Source organism: Macaca thibetana, chromosome 14 (assembly GCF_024542745.1).
Source record: "Macaca thibetana thibetana isolate TM-01 chromosome 14, ASM2454274v1, whole genome shotgun sequence".
In the NCBI taxonomy this organism is placed as follows: Eukaryota; Metazoa; Chordata; class Mammalia; order Primates; family Cercopithecidae; genus Macaca; species Macaca thibetana.
The window spans coordinates 48,000,995-48,021,366 of NC_065591.1; the positions used below are offsets into that span (position 1 = coordinate 48,000,995).

A 20,372-nucleotide genomic window follows, 5' to 3' on the forward strand; every position below is an offset into this window, starting at 1 on the left:
CACCCTCTTGAAATGGACCCTTTGGGTTCCAAGTGACAGAAACCCAATTGAAGAGGACCAGTTAAATGAAAAACCCAGGAGTATATGATGTCAGGTTTGGCTGGATCAAGATATTAAAATGATGTATCTATTCTGGCCATCTGTGTTAGTCAGGGGTCTCCAGAGAAATTGAAGCAAGAGAGAGATTTTTATTTTAAGGAATTGGCTCACACAATCGTGGAGGCCAGCAGGGCCAAACCCTGCAAGGCAGGCCAGCAAGCTGGAAGCAAGGGAAGAGCTGATATTGCAGCTCCGGGCCAAAGCCAGTGCATTGGCAGAATGCTCTCTTCCTAGGAGGACATCAGCCTTTTTTCTTTTAAAGCTGTCAGCTGATTGGATGAGGCCCACCCACATGATGGAGGATAAGTCTACTGATTTAAATGTTAATCTTATCTAGAAAATGCCTTCACAGCAACATCTAGATGTGTTTGACCAAATATCTGGGTACTGTGGCCCAGCCAAATTGACACATAAGATTAACCAGTGTGCTGTCTCTGGACTCCTCTGTTTGGCTTCATTCCCAGATGGGCTCTTTTCACATGATGCCAAGATGGCCTCTGCTATTCTAAACGTATTCTACCAAGTAGTGCAACCCCAGGGAGAAAAGCACGCTTTTTCCTAATAGTTCCAGCTAAATCCTGAGGATTTACTCTGATTAGTTCAACATGGGGGTGTAGCCATCCCTGATTAGCCAGACCTGGGTCACACACCCACCCATGTAGCCAGGGTTTAGAGTAAGCCCATCCAGTACCACATGGACTAGGTAAAGGGGAAGGGTGGGTTCCAAAAGGAAAATTGGGGGCTGTTGCCAAAGAAGGAGAAACAGATCTAAGGCAGAGGGGTGTTCCCTGAGAACCCTTGTCCCCAGAAGTGCCCTTTCTCCTCCTTTTCACCTGTTCTTCCCCTTTCCTCTCCCTGCGACCTACACGGAAAGGGGCCTGTGGCCAAGACACCAGGGGTTCATTCCCTTGGTATGTGGAACCCTCACCAACTCCCAGCTGTCAGGGCTGGGTAGTTGGCCAACAGTTGGGAGTGAAAAATGGTATGTGATCTTGTATGACCACAGGACCCCCAAGGCTAAGATATGAGGGTTCCAGTACTTGCTCCCCAAATGTCCGGGGGTGAGAACTGAAATCTGACCTTAGTCACATTTGTTAAATCTCATTTTGGTTTCTTCAACTATAAAGGAGGTATAAATAGAACTTATTTCATGGAATTGTGAGGATCAAAGGAAATACAGATAAACTGCTTAGAAATAGTTCTTGGCCCTGAAATTAATATTAACTTAAAATCTGGGATGAATGCTATAGAAAGAGCAGCTTGGGGCACATCTCACTCCTGAGGATGGAGCTTCCTAAGGGGAGGCTCTGAGGCATAGGGTTGTTCCTTACTGTGCCCCAGCACTTACTCCTGTAGCACTTATACCTGTAGCAATTTCTCCTTTCTGCTGGAAGTCCTCTAATCTCTTTTCCTTTCTGTAGGGACCCCCAATAGACCACCAGCTGAAAGCGTGCGTGTGGGCACGTACATAAGTACATGTTGGGGTTTTAGTATTCATCTTTAGTAATTTTATCCTCAGTGCATACAGGAGGTAGAACAGACAGATTTCTTGTCAGTTATCTTACAGTAAATAAGTGTGTCAGCTTCTCTTGACCCAGACCTTATCCCTGCATGATGTGTTGAAACCCTACAGGAAAAAATCTCCTCCCTCAGTGGCAGGATACTTGGTGAGAGACCAAAAACAATGGTTTTCTCCATTTATGTACAGAAGTTAGACAGCCCTCCCTGCCTCCTCTCCTGAAAGGTGAAGGGAAAACCTTTGCTTCTTTGAGAAGGAATAGAAAAAAATCTTGGATCTTCACTCTAACTTTTTTGAATGTAAATGCTTAGGGAAAAAAATGCTGGCGAGGATGTGAAGAAAAGAGAACCCTCATACACTGTTGGTGGGAATATCAATTAGTACAGCCTCTATGGAGAACAGTTTGGAGGTTTCCTCAAAAAACTAAAAATACAGCTAGCATATGATCCAGCAATCCCACTGCTGGGTATATATCCAAAAGAAAGGAAATTTGTGGCCAGGCGCCGTGGCTCACGCCTGTAATCTCAGCACTCTGGGAGGCCAAGGCGGGCGGATCACGAGGTCAGGAGATCCAGACCATCCTGGCTAACACAGTGAAACCCCGTCTCTACTAAAAATTACAAAAAATTAGCCAGGTGGCCGGCGCCTGTAGTCCCAGCTACTCGGGAGGCTGAGGCAGGAGAAGGGCGTAAACCCGGGAGGCGGAGCTTGCCGTGAGCGGAGATCGCGCCACTGCACACCAGCCTGGGCGACAGAGCGAGACTCCGTCTCAAAAAAAAAAAAAGAAAAAAAGAGATCGAGACCATCCTGGCCACCACCCTTCTCTACTAAAAACACACACACACACACACAAAATTAGCTGAGTGTGATGGCGCATGTCTGTATTCCCAGCTACACGGGAGACTGAGGCAGAAGAATCACTTGAACCCGGGAGGCGGAGGTTGCAGTGAGCCGAGATCGCGCCACTGCACTCCAGCCTGGCGACAGAGTGAGATTCCGTCTCAAAAAAAAAAAAAAAAAAAAAAAAAAAAAAAACCCAAGAAATTAGTATCTGTAAGATATATCAGATATATCTACACTCCGGTGTTTGCTGCAGCACTCTCACAATAGTCAAGATTTGGAAGCAACCTAAGTGTCCATCCACAGATGAAGAAAAAAAGGTGGTTCATATACACAATGGAGTACTATTCAGCAATAAAAAAGAATGAGATCCTGTCATTTGCAACATGAATGGAACTGGAGGCCATTATGTTAAGGGAAATAAGCCAGGCACAGAAAGACAAACATCACAGGTTCTCACTTGTTGGTGGGATCTAAAAATCAAAACAATTGAACTCATGGAGATAAGAGAGTAGACGGATGGTTACCAGAGACTGGGAAGAGTAATGGGAGGCTGTGGAGGGAGATGGAGGTGGTTAATAGGTACACACACAAAAAAAAGTAGTTAGAAAGAATGAATAAGACCAGGTATTTGACAGCACAACAGGGTGACTATAGTCAATAATTTAATTGTACATTAAAAGAGTATAATGGATTGTAACTCAAAGGATAAATGCTTGAGAGCCATGGATACCCCATTTTACATGATGCGATTATTTCACATTGCATTTCAGTATCAAACCATCTCCCATACCCCATAAATATATACACCTACTATGTACCCACAAAAATTAAAATAAAGAAATGCCTCGGGATTTAGGTAGGGAGAGAGCATTCTAGTCTTCCTGGCACCTTGGGACCTTAGCCTGGGGACCTAGCCCTTGCTGTAAACTTTTGGCCCCCTTGGGGAGATAAGAATTTTTTTATCCTTTAAAAAAATTGTGGTACAATACACACACATAACATAAAACTTAGCATCATAACCATTTTTAAGTACAGTTGAGTTATATTAAGTACATTCACACTGTTGTGCAACTATCACCACCACCCATCTCCAGAACTCTTTTCATCTTGCAAAACTGAACTCTGTACCCATTAAATAATAACTCCCATTCTCCCCTCCCCGTCGCCCCTGGTAATCATCATTCTACTTTCCATCTCTATGAATCTGACTATTCCAGGAACCTCATATGAGTAGACACATTTTATTATCCTTTTAGAACAGACACGTTAACTAGACACATAGCTACAGATCTGATTCTCATGCTTATATGAAGGGCAGAATGCTTCTAAGGAAGGTGAAAGCACAAATTCTTTTCCTTTATGTCATATACATTTTCAAGACTCAGGAGGCCAGGGCTTTTTACAGGAGCACTGAGAAATTCAAGGAAATGTTATTTCCCCACAGTCCACGTGTACAAACAGTATGACAGTTGCAGGCTGGCCGATGATAGCAGGTTCTCGGCAAGCACAGAAGGCAGCCACCTCCAAGGAAGCAGAGTCTCTCCCTCTCTGCCTGTATGTGGCACAGTTGACCACTCTGGCCACAGACTTTTCATTGGTCAAGGGTGATCCTGAGACCAGTGAGCCAGCTCAGACTACTGTGCAAGCCCCATCACTTACCTGACAGGTACCAAGGAGCAAAATCTTGTCTTGTATGATTCCAGAGCCTCGACACAGTCCAACAGCCATCCAGCTGGCAGCTACCTCAGGCCTGCAGCTCCTGACTCTGAGTCCATAAGTGGATTTAGGAAGGGGGACGCAGGGGAGAGGACTTTAAGCCAGCCCACCTCAGGGAAGGACCAGGAAAGTGACTATGGAAAGTGACCAGGAAGTGACTATGGAGCCCAGTGCTGAAAGCTGAGAAGCAGGTTGTCAGATAGCTGGGGGATTTGGAGGTGCCGTCCCCAAGAGGGAACAGCACAGCCTCTGGGAAGACCTGCTTTTAGCTTCCATTGCCCTGTTCTGGGCACACACAGCAGGTGCTTCATAAATAAAGATTGTCAAATGAATGATGGCTGCCTATAGGAGCAGAAGCTATGTGAGGAACTCCTTGGCTGAAAGTTCTGAAGCACTAACAATCCAGTCCCCCTTCACCCCGTTATTTTCCATGACTCCCCTCAGCCTGCACCCCATCCTAGAAAGACTCATTAGTTCATTCATTGCATCTGGAAAACTGTAGCTCAGTGGCCCCTCCTTTGCACACACTGGCATACCCTTCCCAACCAGGCTGACTTCTTCACCTGTGCAGACTGGGCCAACCCTCAAGGCCATCATTTCCCCTAAAGCTTCTAGGAAGCACCCTTTCCAAGCCCAGCCAACTTTTTGTTTTTAAATAAATATATATTTCTTTTGTTTTCCCGGCCATGTGGTAAACCCCTGAGGGCAGGGACCATCAGTTATTATTCCTTAACTGGAGACAATGTGGTGGAGAGAAATGGTTCTCAAACTTTAGCATGCATCAGAGTCACCTGGAGGACTTGTTAAAGCAGACGTTTGGACTAGAGTTTCAGATTCAGTAGGTTAGGGGCTGGCCTGAGAATTTGCATTTCTAACAAATTCCCATGTAATTCCCATCTGCTGGTCCCAGGGACCACACTTTTTGAGAACCATCAGTACAGAAAGCACATGGGTTCCAGACCCAGCTTAACCTGGGTTCCAATCTAGGCTCCAAATCTTACTGCACTGTGTGAGCTAGGACAAGTCCCTTAGCCTGTCTGGGCCTCAGTTTCCTAAGGACACAATAATGCTGATTTCACAGACTTACAGAGGAACCCAGCTGGCATGGCAGGTGCTTAATAAATGCCTAGTACTGACTGTCTCAGTTACACATTGGTGCACCCACGGACTGAGCCAGCTTATTTCCCCAGTTAGGGGAATGAGCAACACCTCAACACCCTCCTCCCCTACTCCATCCCACCAGGGAACCAGTCTCTGGGGCAGCAGAGGAATTTTACATGATTTCTCCGGCTTCAGTGGAAAAGGTGATGCTTCTCTCCAAACCACTGGGGTTGCTCTTCTAAACAGAACTTCTGTAGTCTCTGTCCTCTGCCCAAGCCTCAGGGCACTCGCATCATTAAATAATTACCTCCTCAATGACACACTGGATAAAAACAATCTGCAAATTTAATATATTCACCAATTTGAAATTTTAGTGTACAAATTTTAGCTAAAAAATAGCTTTTGGCTCAACATGGGGCATGAGGAGACACTTTGGCAATGTCGTCTTACAGCAGGTAAATGCTAGGTACTGGCTGTGAGTCTGTCTCTATGTTTCTCTCACTCCTAACTCTCTCTCTCACACTCTCTCTCCATTTCAGGTTTCTGATTGCCCTGAGTGAGAGGTTCTTCTCTGGCCAAGTACCAGAGAAGGGTCTTCTACAGAATCACAGTCTCACATGTAGCCACACTTGCCTCCATTTATACAGCAAGTTTTCATCAGTGAACAAGTGGTTTAGTTTGTTTGTGCTGCTCTAACAAAATACCATAGATTGGGTGACTTATAAACAACAGACATTTATTCCTCCTAGTTCTGGATGCTGGGAAGTTCAAGATCAAGGCACTAACAGAATTGGTGTCTGGTAAGGACTCGCCTCCTCATAGGTGGCCATCTTCTCACTGCAAACTCATGTGGTGGAAGGGGCAAATGAGGTCTCTGGGGCCTCTTTCATAAGGGTACTAATCCCACTCATGAGGACTCTGCCCTCATGATGTAATCATCTCTGGATGGCCCCACCCCCTAACATCATCACCTTGGGGATTAGGATTTGGGAGTGGGGGGTACATAAACACTCAGTCCATTGCAACAAGGAAGTCAACTATATACATTATGTATGGACATGCACTCAACCAGCCAAGTCTAAGAACAGGGGATTGATCATCAGAGAAATGCAAATCAAAACTACAATGAGATATTATCTTACCCCAGTTAAAATGGCTTATATCCAAAAGACAGGCAATAACAAATGCTGGAGAGGACATGGAGAAAAAGGAACCCTCGGACACTGTTGGTGGGAATGTACATTCGTACAACCACTACGGAGAACAGTTAGAAGGTTCCTCAAAAAACTAAAACTAGAGCTACCCTGTGGTCCAGCAATTTCACTGCTGTGTATATACCCAAAAGAAAGGACATCAGTATATTGAAGAGATATCTGCACTACCATGTTTGTTGCAACACTGTTCACAGTAGCCAAGATATGGAAGCAACCTAAGTGTCCATCCACAGATGAATGGATAAAGAAAATGTGGTACTTATACACAGTGGAGTACTATACAGCCATAAAAAATGAGATCCTGTCATTTGCAACAACATGGGTGGAACTGGAGATCATTATGTTAAGCAAAATAAGCCAGGCACAGAAAAACAAATTTCACTTGCTCTCACTTATTTGTGAGAGCTAAAAATGAAAACAATTGAAGTCATCAAGATAGAGAGTAGAAGTACCAGAAGCTAGGAAGGGTGGAGGAGGGGGGTAAGGGAGGAATGGTTAATGGGTACAAAATTATAGTTAGATAGAATGAATAGGATCTAGTATTTAGATAGCACAACAGGGTGACTACAATCAGCAATAATTTATTGGTACATTTTAAAATAACTCAAAGAGGGCCCAGGCACAGTGGTTCACACCTGTAATCCCAGCAATTTGGGAGGCCGAGGGAGGTGGATCACCTGAGGTCAGAGTTCAAGACGAGCCTGGCCAACATGGTGAAACCCCATCTCTACTAAAAATACAAAAAAATTAGCCGGATGTGGTGGTGTGGGCCTGTAATCCCAGCTACTCGGGAGGCTGAGACAGGAGAATCACTTGAATCCAGGAGGCAAAAGTTGCAATGAGCTGAGATCGTGCCACTGCACTCCAGCCTGGGTGACAGAGTGAGACTCCGTCTCAAAAAATAAAATAAAATAATTCAAAGAGTATAACTGGATTATTTATAACACAAAGAAAAGATAAATGCTTGAGGTGATGGATACCCCCTTTATTCTGATGTGATTATTATACATTATCAAAAGATCTCATGTACCTCATAAATATATCCACCTACTCTGTATCCACAAAGATTAAAAAAATAATAATAATTAATAAATAAATAAGAACAGGGGGCTTGCTCTGCAGACACTGCATCCAGACAAGTCCCGCCTCCCACCACATCACACCCCCTTCCAAATGGATAGCTTCCACTCCCGCTTTTGTCTTCTTCATTTATCCCACCCCTGCCTAAGCCCATCCCTGTATCTCAGAAGGCTGCCCCTATAGGAGCCTGGACTCTGCCACCTTCTTTGCTGGATGACCTTGGGCAACCAAGGTTTTCTCTCTGCGTTATTCTCAACTTGGTAATAGCAAGCATACTACCTGCTTTAAAGAGAGATGGTGACTAAACCAGACAATGTAATAAATGACTTGGCACTAGGCAGGAACTCAATCAATTATTTAAAAAAAAAAAATCCGTGAGTATCTTGGGATTTCAGACAAGAAGCCCTCGGCTGACCTGAAAGTGGAAAAGCTTGACTCGAGTGTCTCCTGTGTGCTAGGTTTTCTCACACACACTCTCCATAAGAGAGAGATTATTCTTCCTATTTGACAGCTGAGGCTCAGGGAGGCTGACTGGCCCAAGGTCACACAGCTGGTCAGGGATAACGCCAGGGCCTAAACCTCCCCACTGCAGAGTTTGGGTTTAGGCAGGCTCTGCTCAGGGGACAGGAGCTGAAGTCCCTCTGTGGAGAGGGGAGGAACATACAGGAAATGGGAAGTTACTGAGCAGTGCCCTCGCATCACCTGGCCTCAGCCCCAGCTCTAGCAGGACCCTCCAGGTCCAGACCGCTGAGGCCGTGCTGTGCCAGCCAGAGGCATCTGTCAAGGTCCTGGCTGGGCCAGAGAGCAGAGTCCTCTTTAGCTGAACCCTGAGGGACAGTCTGCAGCAGTGTGGCCCTGGGCAGGGAGCGGGTTCAGTCAGCACACCTTATGGGATTCCACAGCATTGGGTCAGACCCAGAGCTGTCCCCATGCTGTTCACACACATTTCCTTCCGTCAGCAGTGGCAGCTGTCTCCAGAGCAAATCACTGCAGGGTCATTTGTGTGCCTGCTTCACCCACGGGGGTAAGGCCCCAGGAAGCAGGGCCCCCTCACCCTCGAATCTTCTCATCTGACTCCGGATGGATGCCAGTGACAGAACTAGGCCTTTCTTTCGGGTTCTAACACAGAGAATAGGCAAAAGGCACAGATACACAGGTTTCCCCAAAGGTCTGTTCTTTGGGCCTTGCACTCCCTCCTCAGGAGTCAAAGTCTCAGAGGCAGAAAAATCCTTGGTACCCCCAGGATCCCTTTGGGAAGTGGTTAACAGCACAGGCTTTGAAGCCAGGCCTCGCTGAGTTTGTCTGTTTTCTCCACCAACTCCCCCAGCTGTGTGACTAGGGAATGGGACTTAACCTCTCTGAGCCTCAGTTCTCCCGATAGTTGTAACTACTAGGCAGGGTTACTGTGAGATTTAAAACACGTAAAGTGGTTGGCATGTACTAAGCACTCAACAACTGTTGGTGAAACAAAAAGGAGAAAATCTTATTACCCCTGCCCCCTCAATAATCTTCCCAGAAAGAGAGCAGGTTTGGGGATGACCAGCAGCTTGGGAAGGGAGCGAGGCTTGCTTGAGAAGCCCTAAGTGGGTAAGCAAGCTGAAGGCAAATACTGACTTGCTTTGGGTCACAAGGGGCATGTTTTTTAAAAAAAGATACTGTGTGGAAGAAAGGAAGAGGAGATATGAGATACACACAAAGGAGAAGACCACTGGGGGTACAGGAGAAATGGGGGATTTTACAAAGTTTCTGCTGTGAGTTGTGTGAATTACACCTCTTCCAGCTCTCTGTAAAGAGCTCAGTAAAGATTTCATTTTTTAAAATCAATGGACTGGGAGTTGGCTCTTTTAGAGGATGCAAGGAGATGCTGAGTTTGACCTTAAGTGGCCTCAAGGGTATAGAGCAACCAGGACATCCGTGGGAGTTATCCTTCTGAGTTATGTTACTGTGGTGAGGGTGATCTTGGACCAAAACTTAAGTGGGCAAGAACAAGAATGTTATTTAATTTCTATGTCAAGTCTCCCTCCCACTAGGCTGGCAGAAAACATTAACCTTGGGCCTTCTTGGATTTCCTTCCCCACCTCCCCAATTATGTGGTGCCAAGAGACTGCGGAGGGTTCATCTTGTTCCTGCCTTACCCTTCCCATTCAAATATGGCTGAGGGTCCCCTGCCCCTGTCATCTAGAGGCCCTGCCCTGGGACAAGAAGACTTTTCTTCAAAACAACCCTTGTATGTGAGCCAGGCACAGTGGCTCACACTTGTAATCCCAACACTCTGAGAGGCCAAGGTGCAGGGGAGGGGATCCCTTGAGGCCAGGAGCTCGAGACCAGCCTGGGCAACACAGTAAGACCCCCATATCTACAGAAAAGTAATTCTTAAAAACCTAAAAAGCCCCTGTATGGATTTTCTGACACAGTCTACACACAGCCTGTCCTTTCTGGTGGCTGTCCCCCAGCCACCCCTACAACAGACAGGCAGGGAGGCTGGGCACAAGCTCCCTCTCAAAAGAACTTCTCTACTTCCCTCCTCCTGCCATGGGGCAGGATGGAGATGAGACAGGAGATCACTTCTCCCTCCCAGGTTTCAGTTAAGACATTTTGTCTCTACATCAGTCCTCTCTTTTACCGGTTCTACAGTTTTCCATGTTCCCCCGTGGACACAGGCTTTGAGCACCTGAAGGAGATGGAAAAGGACCCATCTTTCTCAGTCAGTGATGTTCGCCTGAACTTAGGCTCTGTACTTGTTCCCCACTATTCCATAGTATAGATCACACCATGAGTTTTGCTTTTGTCTGTTTTTAACCAGCCCACTGTTGATTGTGATTTTTGAAAGAGTTCATTTCTTAAACTATCACCCCACTCCATTATGTCACCATTGTCATTGTAATGACCCTCTCTGCCAAGGTCACTGGAACACTGGCACACCTAGTCAGCCAGATAGAAACAAAGGCACTAAGGCCAGAACAACATCAGAGCTGGAAGGGACATTTTTTTTTTTTTTTTGAGACAGGGTCTCGCTCTGTTGCCCAGGCTGGAGGGCAGTGGCCTGATCATGTCTCATTGCAGCCTTAACCCCGCTGGCTCAAGGGATCTGGAAAGGACTTTTCTGAAGCTCTGCGCCAGTCCCTTTGCTACACCCTGTCTGAGGCCACACCCACCCAGTAGCCGGTGAGTGTGAGAATCCAATCCCAGAAATCCAGCCCTAGTTTTCATTTTGCCAGGAGAATGGCTGGGAATTCTCAGAGGGGGGTTACCCTTGCTCAAAGCAAGCTCCCAGAGTCTGACCTTCTTCCAGCCCCTAGCAAGAGAAGCAGGAGGCATCGCTGGAGGTGGGGAAGCACCAGAGACCCAGCACCTCCCCCACAGAGGCAAGCATAACCCTGTTACAGACATAAATGATTTTGTATGCGACACACTGCTCTGCGTCTGTGTCTTGGACATCTTCCCCTGCCAGTAAGCATAACTCTATTCTCTGCGCTTGCTCCATAGTATCCCATAGTACAGACAATATCTGGTTTTTGTCTGTTTGGGTTTTGTCTGTTTGAACCAGCCCCATATTGATGAGCATTTGGGCTGATTCCAGGATTACAACCCATATATTACAAAGGAAGTCCTTTCATGCCCCCGTGCACACCTGACTCCACACTTTTCAGAGTAATTCTTCCACCCACACGGTGGGCAGTGTGGTGCATGTCCTCAATGTAGAGCTAGGTGCAGGGAAAGATGGAATTTGTCCACAGTCACAAGTAAGTTTGTGCTGGAGATGGCAAACACGGGTCCCCAAGACTCCAGACTTAACACTTTCTTAGTCCCAGGTGATGCTCCCTTAATACCAGACTTGTTGTTTATTTTAAATGACCCGGAATAAGCAAGTGTGAGGGTTGCACCAGGCAATGTGGGGTGAGGGAGAGGCCATTAAATAACCCTGATTGATCGAGGGGCTGTCGTGTGTGGTCACCCAGGGGATGAAGCAGCTGGGACCATCTCCCCAACTTGCAAAGCACATTCACACCCATGATCTCATCTTAATCCTCTGGGGTCCATATTATTATCTTTTCCACTTAGAAATAAGGAAACTGAAGTGCAGAATGGTAACTTGCCCCCAAATCACACAACTAGTAGTGGTAGAGCCAGGACTAGGAACCCCGTTCTTTGAAAGTGAATATATTATTACTGCTAAAAAGAAAGATAGCATTGCTGAAAGTGTGAAAAACTGATATTGTAACTACAAAACAAAATAACAACATTGCAGAAAATACATTTTTAAAAAAACTTGAAAGCAAGAAAAATAAACTAAAAGAAAAAATCTTGCTGGGTGACCATGGGCCGGTCATCTCATCTCTCTGAACCTCAGCTGTCTCATTTTTAAAGAAAAGGAATGATGATAAGCACAGCGACGGCAGCTAATACATACCGAGCACTGCCTTACCATATTTCCAAGTCTGACCTTTCCCTGCAGGCTTCACGCAACCATACATATTTCATACGGCTATAATCATGGGAAGCACAATTTTGTTTGCCGTTTTTCACCTGACACTATCTCGTAAACTTCTTCTATTGACTACACAGACTCAGCTAGCACCGTTCCAGCGGCTGCATTTTCCCAGGTTAATTAACCCCTGTCCCTGGTGCAGGATATTTACTGCCACCAAGTTTTCACTATTTTGGCTGATGCTGCAAGAAACATCTTTCGGCTTCAGAGAAATTCTCCAAAGTCAGAGACTGAGGCTTTCAGACCCTGGACCCTGCTCTCCCAAGGCTGTTCACCTAACCCCATCTGCCCTCTGCCTCAGGGCCTGGGCAGAGCCTCGGCCTTGCTGAAGCGTGCTGGAGGGGCTCACCAGGTTCAGCAGCCTCAGGGCAGTCTCAGTGAAGCTTGTAGGCAAAGGAGCTGAAGGGGTCTTCCTTTGGTTTCCCCTGACCCTTCCTGAGAATATGCTCATTTATGCTTCATACCCTATCTAGGAAAGTTCTTCTTAAATCTAACCCCCAAATCCCATTTTCTGTTCTTTCTACATACGATATAAACTTCTTTGGGGCACAGTCTCATGAGAATCTCTCCAGAACGTATAGGAAGGCATAACGTTGTCTGTACAATTTCATGGTGTCCTCCAAATGTTAAGCCTGTTCCAGGTCAGGTTAAGAATTTCAGTCTCCCTCCACTACCTCGCATCCGTCTGGCCAGATGCGTTTCTAAAGCTCCTCTTTTTCAGCCTCGGGCCGTCACCCATTCTACCCACTGGTCTGCCAGTCGCTGTAGGGTTGTCATGTACCAGAGGCATGAGTACAAATGATGGGGGTGGGGACGGGGGACCTGAGCAGCTGGGGTCAAGCTATGCTTCCCTGCTTGCTGGAACTGAGACCTTGGGGAAGTCATGTTACTGGCCTCCCTTCAGCTCCCTCGCAGCTTGGTTTTCCTCATCAGAAAAATGGAAGTGATTAGAACCTGTACTTAGCAAGAGTGCTGGGAGATCCTCGAGTGAAAGTGCCAGATAAGCTGTAAAGTAGTACCTAGGATTGCCCCACCTGGGATCACTTTTGAAAACGCCCAAGCCCCACCCCCCACCACCACCAACACAAGGTAACGTTCTGCCCCACTTTTCTCATCCATGTGGGGTGGAGACTCGCGCCACTCTGCCCCCGTCCCTCGGCTCTCTACATCCACCGCACCACGCCCAGGTGAACTCACGCTCGGGACCCTGAACCCGCCCACTCCAGGCCATGTGGACCCTTCTCTCCTCTTCTGCACGCCCCACCCTCCTTTCCTACCCAGACTCCAGTGTGCCCACACCCCACTCCGCATCTCCGCCTGCCCTTCCCCTCGCCCCCAGCGCACGCGCGCATCGGGGCACTCACTAAGCGACCCCGGCAACATCTGGGAGCACGCGCCTCCATATCTGGAAGGCGGGCGCAGGCGTGGCAGGGCGGGTCGGGTTCCTCGCGGTCCCCACGGTCCTGCAGGTGGTGGTGCAGGGCGGGGTGCGGGAGAGGGAGGCCGGCTGGGCGGGGCGGGGCCCGGGAGGGCGGGGGCCTGACCGCCGGGCCGGGCGGCGGAGCTGCGAGGGACAGAGGCTCGGGAGGCGCGCGGAGCCAGCGGAGCCCGAGCCCGCGCCGCCATGCCCCTGGCCTTCTGCGGCAGCGAGAACCACTCGGCCGCCTACCGGGTGGACCAGGGCGTCCTCAACAACGGCTGCTTTGTGGACGCGCTCAACGTGGTGCCGCACGTTTTCCTACTCTTCATCACCTTCCCCATCCTCTTCATCGGTGAGTGCGCGCGGCGAGCAGCGGAGGAGGGGACGGGAGAGCACGCAGGGAGGAGGAGGAGGCGCTGCGCGCCGCACCGCTCGGCGTCCCCTTCCGGCCCATGACAGCCTCGTTCCCGGGGTCCCCTGTCCTGTGTCCTGCCCACCGGTCCCTGCATTCGCACACCAGCTCATCCCTTCACTCCCCCGGTGCCTCCGATCCCGCGCCAAACACAGCTGACGTTTGTGACCCACGGGATCGCCAAGTTTTGCTTCTGCAGGGCCAAGAGCTGGGATGGGGGAAAGGGAAAGAGGGGTCTCTGCACGCGGTGGGGAAGTGGAGATGGGTCGGGCCTCATCCTCCGTGGCGCAGCTTAGGGAGCCGGGTCACCCCTCCCGCAAGGCACCCTCCCACTCAGCCGCAGCTGGGCCTAGGGAGGAGGGAAGCCTGTGCTTCGGAGCCTGGGATGAAGGCCCCGCTAACCACTATGCTTTCACCGGGCTGAGCCGCGCAGTAGTCCGTGATCTTTGACAGTCCCGGGCCCGCGCCCTGGGCGAGGAGAGGCGAGAGCTAGGGACTTGGATTCCCTTCCCCCGCCACCCCACCCAGGCATGTGTCTCCAGAGCGCAACTTCTCAGGCTCTGCGCAAAGTAGCTCAGACTTGCCGACCCAGCGACCCCGGCGCCCTTGCTTGCAAATTTGGGGGCCACGGCTGGGACAATCGTGCGTGCCTCTCCACTGAGGTCCCCCCGCCCCCATCTCTCTCCAAGACCTTGGCTCTTCCAGACCAGTCAAGTCTATCAACTCATAGGGTGTCCCCTGCCTCCCCAAAACGTGTTCATTCACTTTAAGAAAAAAAGCAAATCTTAAAATTCATGTACAGCTTTGGGGAAGAAAGGAAAGATTGTCACAAAATTAGATTTACAAGAGGTTGCTGCAGAAGCAGAGTTGCTAGTTATTAACAAACGCAGTTAGACAGAAATAGAAAGAAAACATACAAAATATGTGCTCGTATGTGCATCAAAAATAAAAAAAGAACAGCATTTTCACTTCTGTTCTCAACCAAATGGTTTATTAACCTGATGACTTGTCACACAAGAAGTTAGCGTGTATAATGGGGTACCTTGGCAGGGCACAGTGGCTCACGGCTGTAATTCCAGCACTTTGGTGGGCTGTGACAGGAAGATTGCTTGAGTCCAGGAGTTTGAGACCAGCTTGGGCAACATAATGAGACCCCCCTCTTTCTACAAAAAACTAAAAATTAGCTGAACATGGTGATGTGCGCCTGTAGTCCCAGCTACTCAGGAGGCTGGAGGATCACTTTAGCCTAGGAGATCAAGGCTGCAGTGAGCAGGGGTCGTGGCACTGCACTCCAGCAGAGGCAACAGAGCAAGACCCTCTCTCAAAAAGAAGAAAAGTTGTGGTGGGGGGAGGTACCAGCATAGGACCAGGCTGAATGAGTTGGACGTTTAGTTTGTGTGCACCAGCCTTGGGGATTCTCATGTGTAGGTGTCACCCCCACCATGGTCCCAATGCCCAAGCAACCTTCTGGGGTTCATGCACCCTCCTCCTCCTCCAAGTGGGCAGGCATCCTGCCTATGACTGTCTTTCCCTGCAGGATGGGGCAGTCAGAGCTCCAAGGTGCACATCCATCACAGCACGTGGCTTCATTTCCCTGGGCACAACCTGCGGTGGATCCTGACTTTCATGCTGCTCTTTGTCCTGGTGTGTGAGATTGCGGAGGGCATCCTGTCTGATGGGTGAGTGACTGTCTGAGGACTCAGGAAAGTGAATCTGCTACAGGGTACTTCCTGAAAGGCCGAAGGAGACGCTAGCTCACCTGCATTCCACAAGCCCATATTTTTGTTACTACATCCAGCAACTCAATGTCTCCTATGTGCCAACCTCTCTGAGCTGGGCATTGGACACAAGTGAGTCCCAGGCCCTGCCATCAGTCCAGGAGAGTGGAGGGAGCATGGATCTGCATGCTAAGTCCCAGTGAAATAATGCTAGAGTGTATTAGAATGCCACAATTCCAGTGGAAAATGCCAGGTCTCTTCTACAAGCTGCTGGAGTTACCTTCTTGGGGAAAAAAAAAAATCTAAGCATGCCACCCACTCTTGCATAAGACCTTTCCTTGATTCTCAGCTGTTTCGAAGATGTGGTCTCAGATCCTCAGCCCACCATCCAAGGTCTTCACAGTCAGCCCCACCTGTCTCTGGCCTCATTCCCTATGCCTACCTTCCCTTTGGGTCTCACAGCACCCTCCTCCCACCTCTGGTACAGCACGGATCATACTGTATGTTAAAGTTTATGTCTATTTGCAAAACTGTCTTCTGAGTCAGAAAGGCCTAAGAGTTAGAATCTGAGTCTTGTTCATCTTTGTATTCACAGTGCAAGGCATGTGATAAACATAAACATTATTCAGTCCATAAACATTTATTGGGTCCTTAGGAAAATAAATGAAACTGTGTTACAAATAAATACTCTGGGAGGCAAGAGGAAGGCAGAGTTGGGCAAGTTCCGTGGTTGAGAGGGCTTTGGAGCGGAGTCTGGAAGGGTGACTAGGTTTCTGACACACAGAGGAGGAAGGAGAGAGAGAGCTTGTGGTGCCTGAGGGAAGAGAAAAGGCACCAAAGAGAAAAGCAGGTAGGGCTAGGGAGCAGCGCAGGGGCTGGAGCATTAAACACAGGCTAGGGAGCGATGGAGGCTGAGGCTGGGAACCCAGGTTGGGGCATCTCAGGAGGACTGTGAATCCCAGATTGCATGTTTGGGTTGGATTTGGTCAGCAGTTTGGAAAAGAAGAGGGATGTCATCAGCATAACACTTTTAGGTGAGAACCTGAGGAGGTGTTCAGCGCAGGCTGGAGGCAGGGAGAAGCTAGAGGTATAATATAAGTGGCACTTAGCATTGATTGCAGTAGTCTAGGTGAGCGATAACTGCAGACAGAAATGGTGTGTCCGCAGTCGAGGACAGAAGAGGAGCTGGAGCAGCCATCTCACTGAGGAAGAATCCAGTAAGCAGCAAGAATGAGAGACTGCCAGGAGAGGGAGTGATGGAGGAGAGGGATATTTGGCTTGAGTATCTGAGGTCCAGCGCCCCCTGAGCTGGAATCAGACTATCCAGACTGCACTCCTACAGCACTGCCTGGCTCCTGTAGTTGGATGGCAGGGGATAGGCTCCCTCATCCTCCCTCCCGTTCCCCACCTTCCCTCCCCCAGTGTCCCTGCATCCTGGCTTCAGCAGTGATCTCTGTAATACCTGCTTGCCTTGGAGGCAGCAGCTCTCCCTGCTTATCAAAGTCCCCAGACCAGCAAGAAGACCAGAAGGCATACTGCTACACAAGCAGGTGACAAGTCCGCCTCCACCCCCACCCCTACACCCCTTCCAAAGTAGCACAAATGCCACAGCGAGCCCTCAGATGTTAAATACTCACCAGATGGTGACAGAGGAAGACACTCCGCCCTTGGAGAAGGAAGACCTGGGTCTTTAGAAAGCACTTCTGCTGTGTACCAGTTATGGGACTTTGAACAAGTCGTTCAGGCTTTCTGGGCCTCATAAGCATTTATAAATATATGATAAAACATTTTAGATGCCAACTTAAAAATGTGTGAGAAAGTATAAGGTGTTTCAAAATTATTTCAAGGAGTAAAGAGGCAAGAGTTTTGAAGACCCGTGGGCAGAGTGGTGGCTGTTCCCAGTGTGACCATTCATGACTGCTCTCTGGCCTTGTGAAACAAGCATCATGGTCCCTGGCTTGGCTGCTTCATGGGGCTGTGGAGGATGAACTTTGAGCACGGACAGGGTGCAGAGCCGGGAGTGGCAGAGCACTGGGCAGACTGTGTATTCCCAGGATGTGGGAAACTGGAATGAATGAGTCCAGGGACGCCTTCCTGCTGGCTGTCAGCAGCCCCTCCTGTGTGTGGCTGCTCTGCTTTAGCTCAGTGCAAAGGGCCATCTCCCCCCAGGGCACAGATCAGCTTGAGCTGAGTAATTGTCATTTGGTCTTTGTGAGCTCCTACCCCTAGGGATGGCAAGCTTGAGTGAGGGCAGGAAAAGAGCAGACAGGAGAAGTCACAGACCCTTGTGATACCCCTAGTCTAATCCAGCCTGGGTTTTCAGAGCTGTCTGGAAATTTAGGGGGCAGGTGGGAGTGGAGGCTGATTAAGGCTGCCCTGATTTGATTTAGAGTGAGCCTCATTTAGTGAATAATTAAGCCATCTTAAACCTGTAGCACTTCTCCTCTTCCTTTGGGTATTATTTCTGTGCGTGATGCTCTGAATTCAGAACAATCAAAGCAGGATAAGTTAGTGAAGAAGATTTTTTAAAATAACTACAATATTTTCCCAGACCACCATACACTGGATAAAGCCCATATATAAAACTTTACCTAATTTCTTAACTAATTCAGTTTGTATTATTTAACAAAGCAGCTAAAAACTATTCTATGAAACCGTGCCATGAAATATTTAGTTCAATTATGGTTAATCCTCATCTTATTTCGTCTTATAAAATTTTAGCATTTCTCCCTCCTACTGCAAAAAAAAAAAAAAAGCACTTATATCAACATATGATAAAACATGTTTAGATGTCAGCTTAAAAATGTGTGAGAGAGTAGAGGGTGTTTCAAAATTATTTCAAGGAGTAAAGAGGCAAGAGTTTTGAAGATCCCCAGGAAGGGCGTTGGCTGTGCCCAGTGTTGCCATTCATGACTGCTCTCTAGCCTTGTCTCTCTTGTACTTTCTATATTACTTTGAAGACCTTTTGTGGAGAATATCCACTAAAGAATATCAATATTTACCATTTCATTAAACAAGAAATGTGGAGTTTGCCTTTTCAAGTTGGTTTGGTGCTCATTGATGTTTTCAGGGACACAGCCTCTTCCCGTCTTTCCACACCATCCTCTGTGTGTCAGCCTATCTTCCCCATGGTCACAAGGTGGCTGCCTAGCTCCGGGAATTGCTTAGCATGAGCAGACAGGGCATTCTCCCGACATGCCTCTCCTTTATGAGGGAGATTATTCTTTCCTTGACATCTCACTGGCCAGAATATGTGGACCAACACCGGCAAAGGTGTGTGGAATTGTATGACTGCTTAAACCAATCGCCATCCATTCCCCCTGGGGCTGGGTACATTGCTGCTGGAGCAAACCTGTGGTCCTCCTGGCACAGAATAAGGGGAAGATGCTCTTTGGTGGAGAGCCCACATTGCCTTTACACTTGCACCTCAGTCCCACCAGACCCACTGAGGTCACAGGATGGCTCTCCTCATGTCCTTCCTCCTTCTCTGTTGAACTCTTATGTATCCTTCAAAGTCCAACCTGGTGCCACCTCCTCTAGGAAGCTGTCCTTGGTTGCCCACCCCCTCCTTTGTCCTCTCTCAGCCTCTGTCCATTGGCGGTATCATTTCCCTAGCCTGCTGACTCTAAGAGTTAGCTCTGAGCATGGCAGCCCCCTCCCTACCATCAGCGTCTCAAGGGCAGGGACCCTTGGCACACTGGATAGAAGTAGCCTGGTGGGCAACAGCAGCACTGAGGCATCAGGCTGTAGCAGGCCATCTGGGAATGGAGTGAGTCCCACAGGGCTGGAGCAGAAAGGGCAGGCTGGGCAACTCTGGTAAAGTGGCTGGAGGCCACATAGCCTGGGCCTTTCGTTCCAGGCTGAGCAGAGTGGGTTTTGCTGTCTGCAGGAGAGAGCTGTGGAAGGGCATGATCTTGACTAAGTAAAGTGACCCTCTTCACCAGGCACAGAGAAGACTGAGGCCTGGGAGGAGGCTCTGGCTGCTTCTGGGTCTCACCCCCAGACCAGGGTCCACCCACCTAGAGGCCTCTGTGAGTTAAAGTGAAAAGAATATGAGCTGATATTGACTGCCGCATTCCCCATCCTGAGGGAGAAGGCAAAGTCAGGACCTTGGAAATGCCTCTTCGTGCCTCAGTTTCCTCAACCATAAAATGGGAGACTAAGAGTACCCACTTGATGGGGTTTAATGAAGATTAAGTGGGTTAATATATATCGCATGCTTAGAACAGTGCCTGGCACAGGGTAAATGTTCCATAAATATTGACTCTCATCAGTTTGTTATCACAGCCCCGGGGAGGGTGCCAATGCTGACTTATGCTGTTCATGTTAAATGGGACTGTCACTGGGTGAGTTGTGGCATACAGGCCCCTGCACTGCTCAAGAGATCCCAGCGACCCTTGTGCTTAGGGCTCAGCACACAGTAAGACCTCCAGATCAAATATCCAGCTCTACTCCACGTACTGGCAGCTCTGCCCAGCCTATACTCCAAATATGCCCACTAACTAAAGGGCCCTGCAGCCTATACAGTGATGCTATAAAGGTTAAGTGTTCGGCCTTCGGAATTCAAGGCCTGGGCTGCTCTGTTGCAGTACTTAGAACGTCCCCATCCTGTCTATTTCTCTCTCCCATCTCAGGGTGACCGAATCCCGCCACCTCCACCTGTACATGCCAGCCGGGATGGCATTCATGGCTGCTGTCACCTCTGTGGTCTACTATCACAACATCGAGACTTCCAACTTCCCCAAGCTGCTAATTGGTAAG

At 48.6% G+C, this 20,372-nt stretch overlaps 1 protein-coding gene across 12 annotated transcripts in view; it reads left to right on the forward strand.

Annotated features, from left to right (window-relative positions):
- The first annotated feature begins 13,612 nt into the window (after nt 1-13,612).
- Nucleotides 13,613-20,372, forward strand: part of ABCC8 (ATP binding cassette subfamily C member 8) — an 84,139-nt gene continuing 77,379 nt past the window's right edge. For all 12 annotated transcript variants that reach the window (XM_050755344.1, XM_050755350.1, XM_050755346.1 and 9 more), the window contains exons 1-3: nt 13,613-13,833; nt 15,431-15,572; nt 20,246-20,367. In XM_050755344.1, the coding sequence (XP_050611301.1) occupies nt 13,686-13,833; nt 15,431-15,572; nt 20,246-20,367 (412 nt within the window). In that variant the 5' untranslated portion in view covers nt 13,613-13,685. The remainder of the gene's footprint in view (nt 13,834-15,430; nt 15,573-20,245; nt 20,368-20,372) is intronic.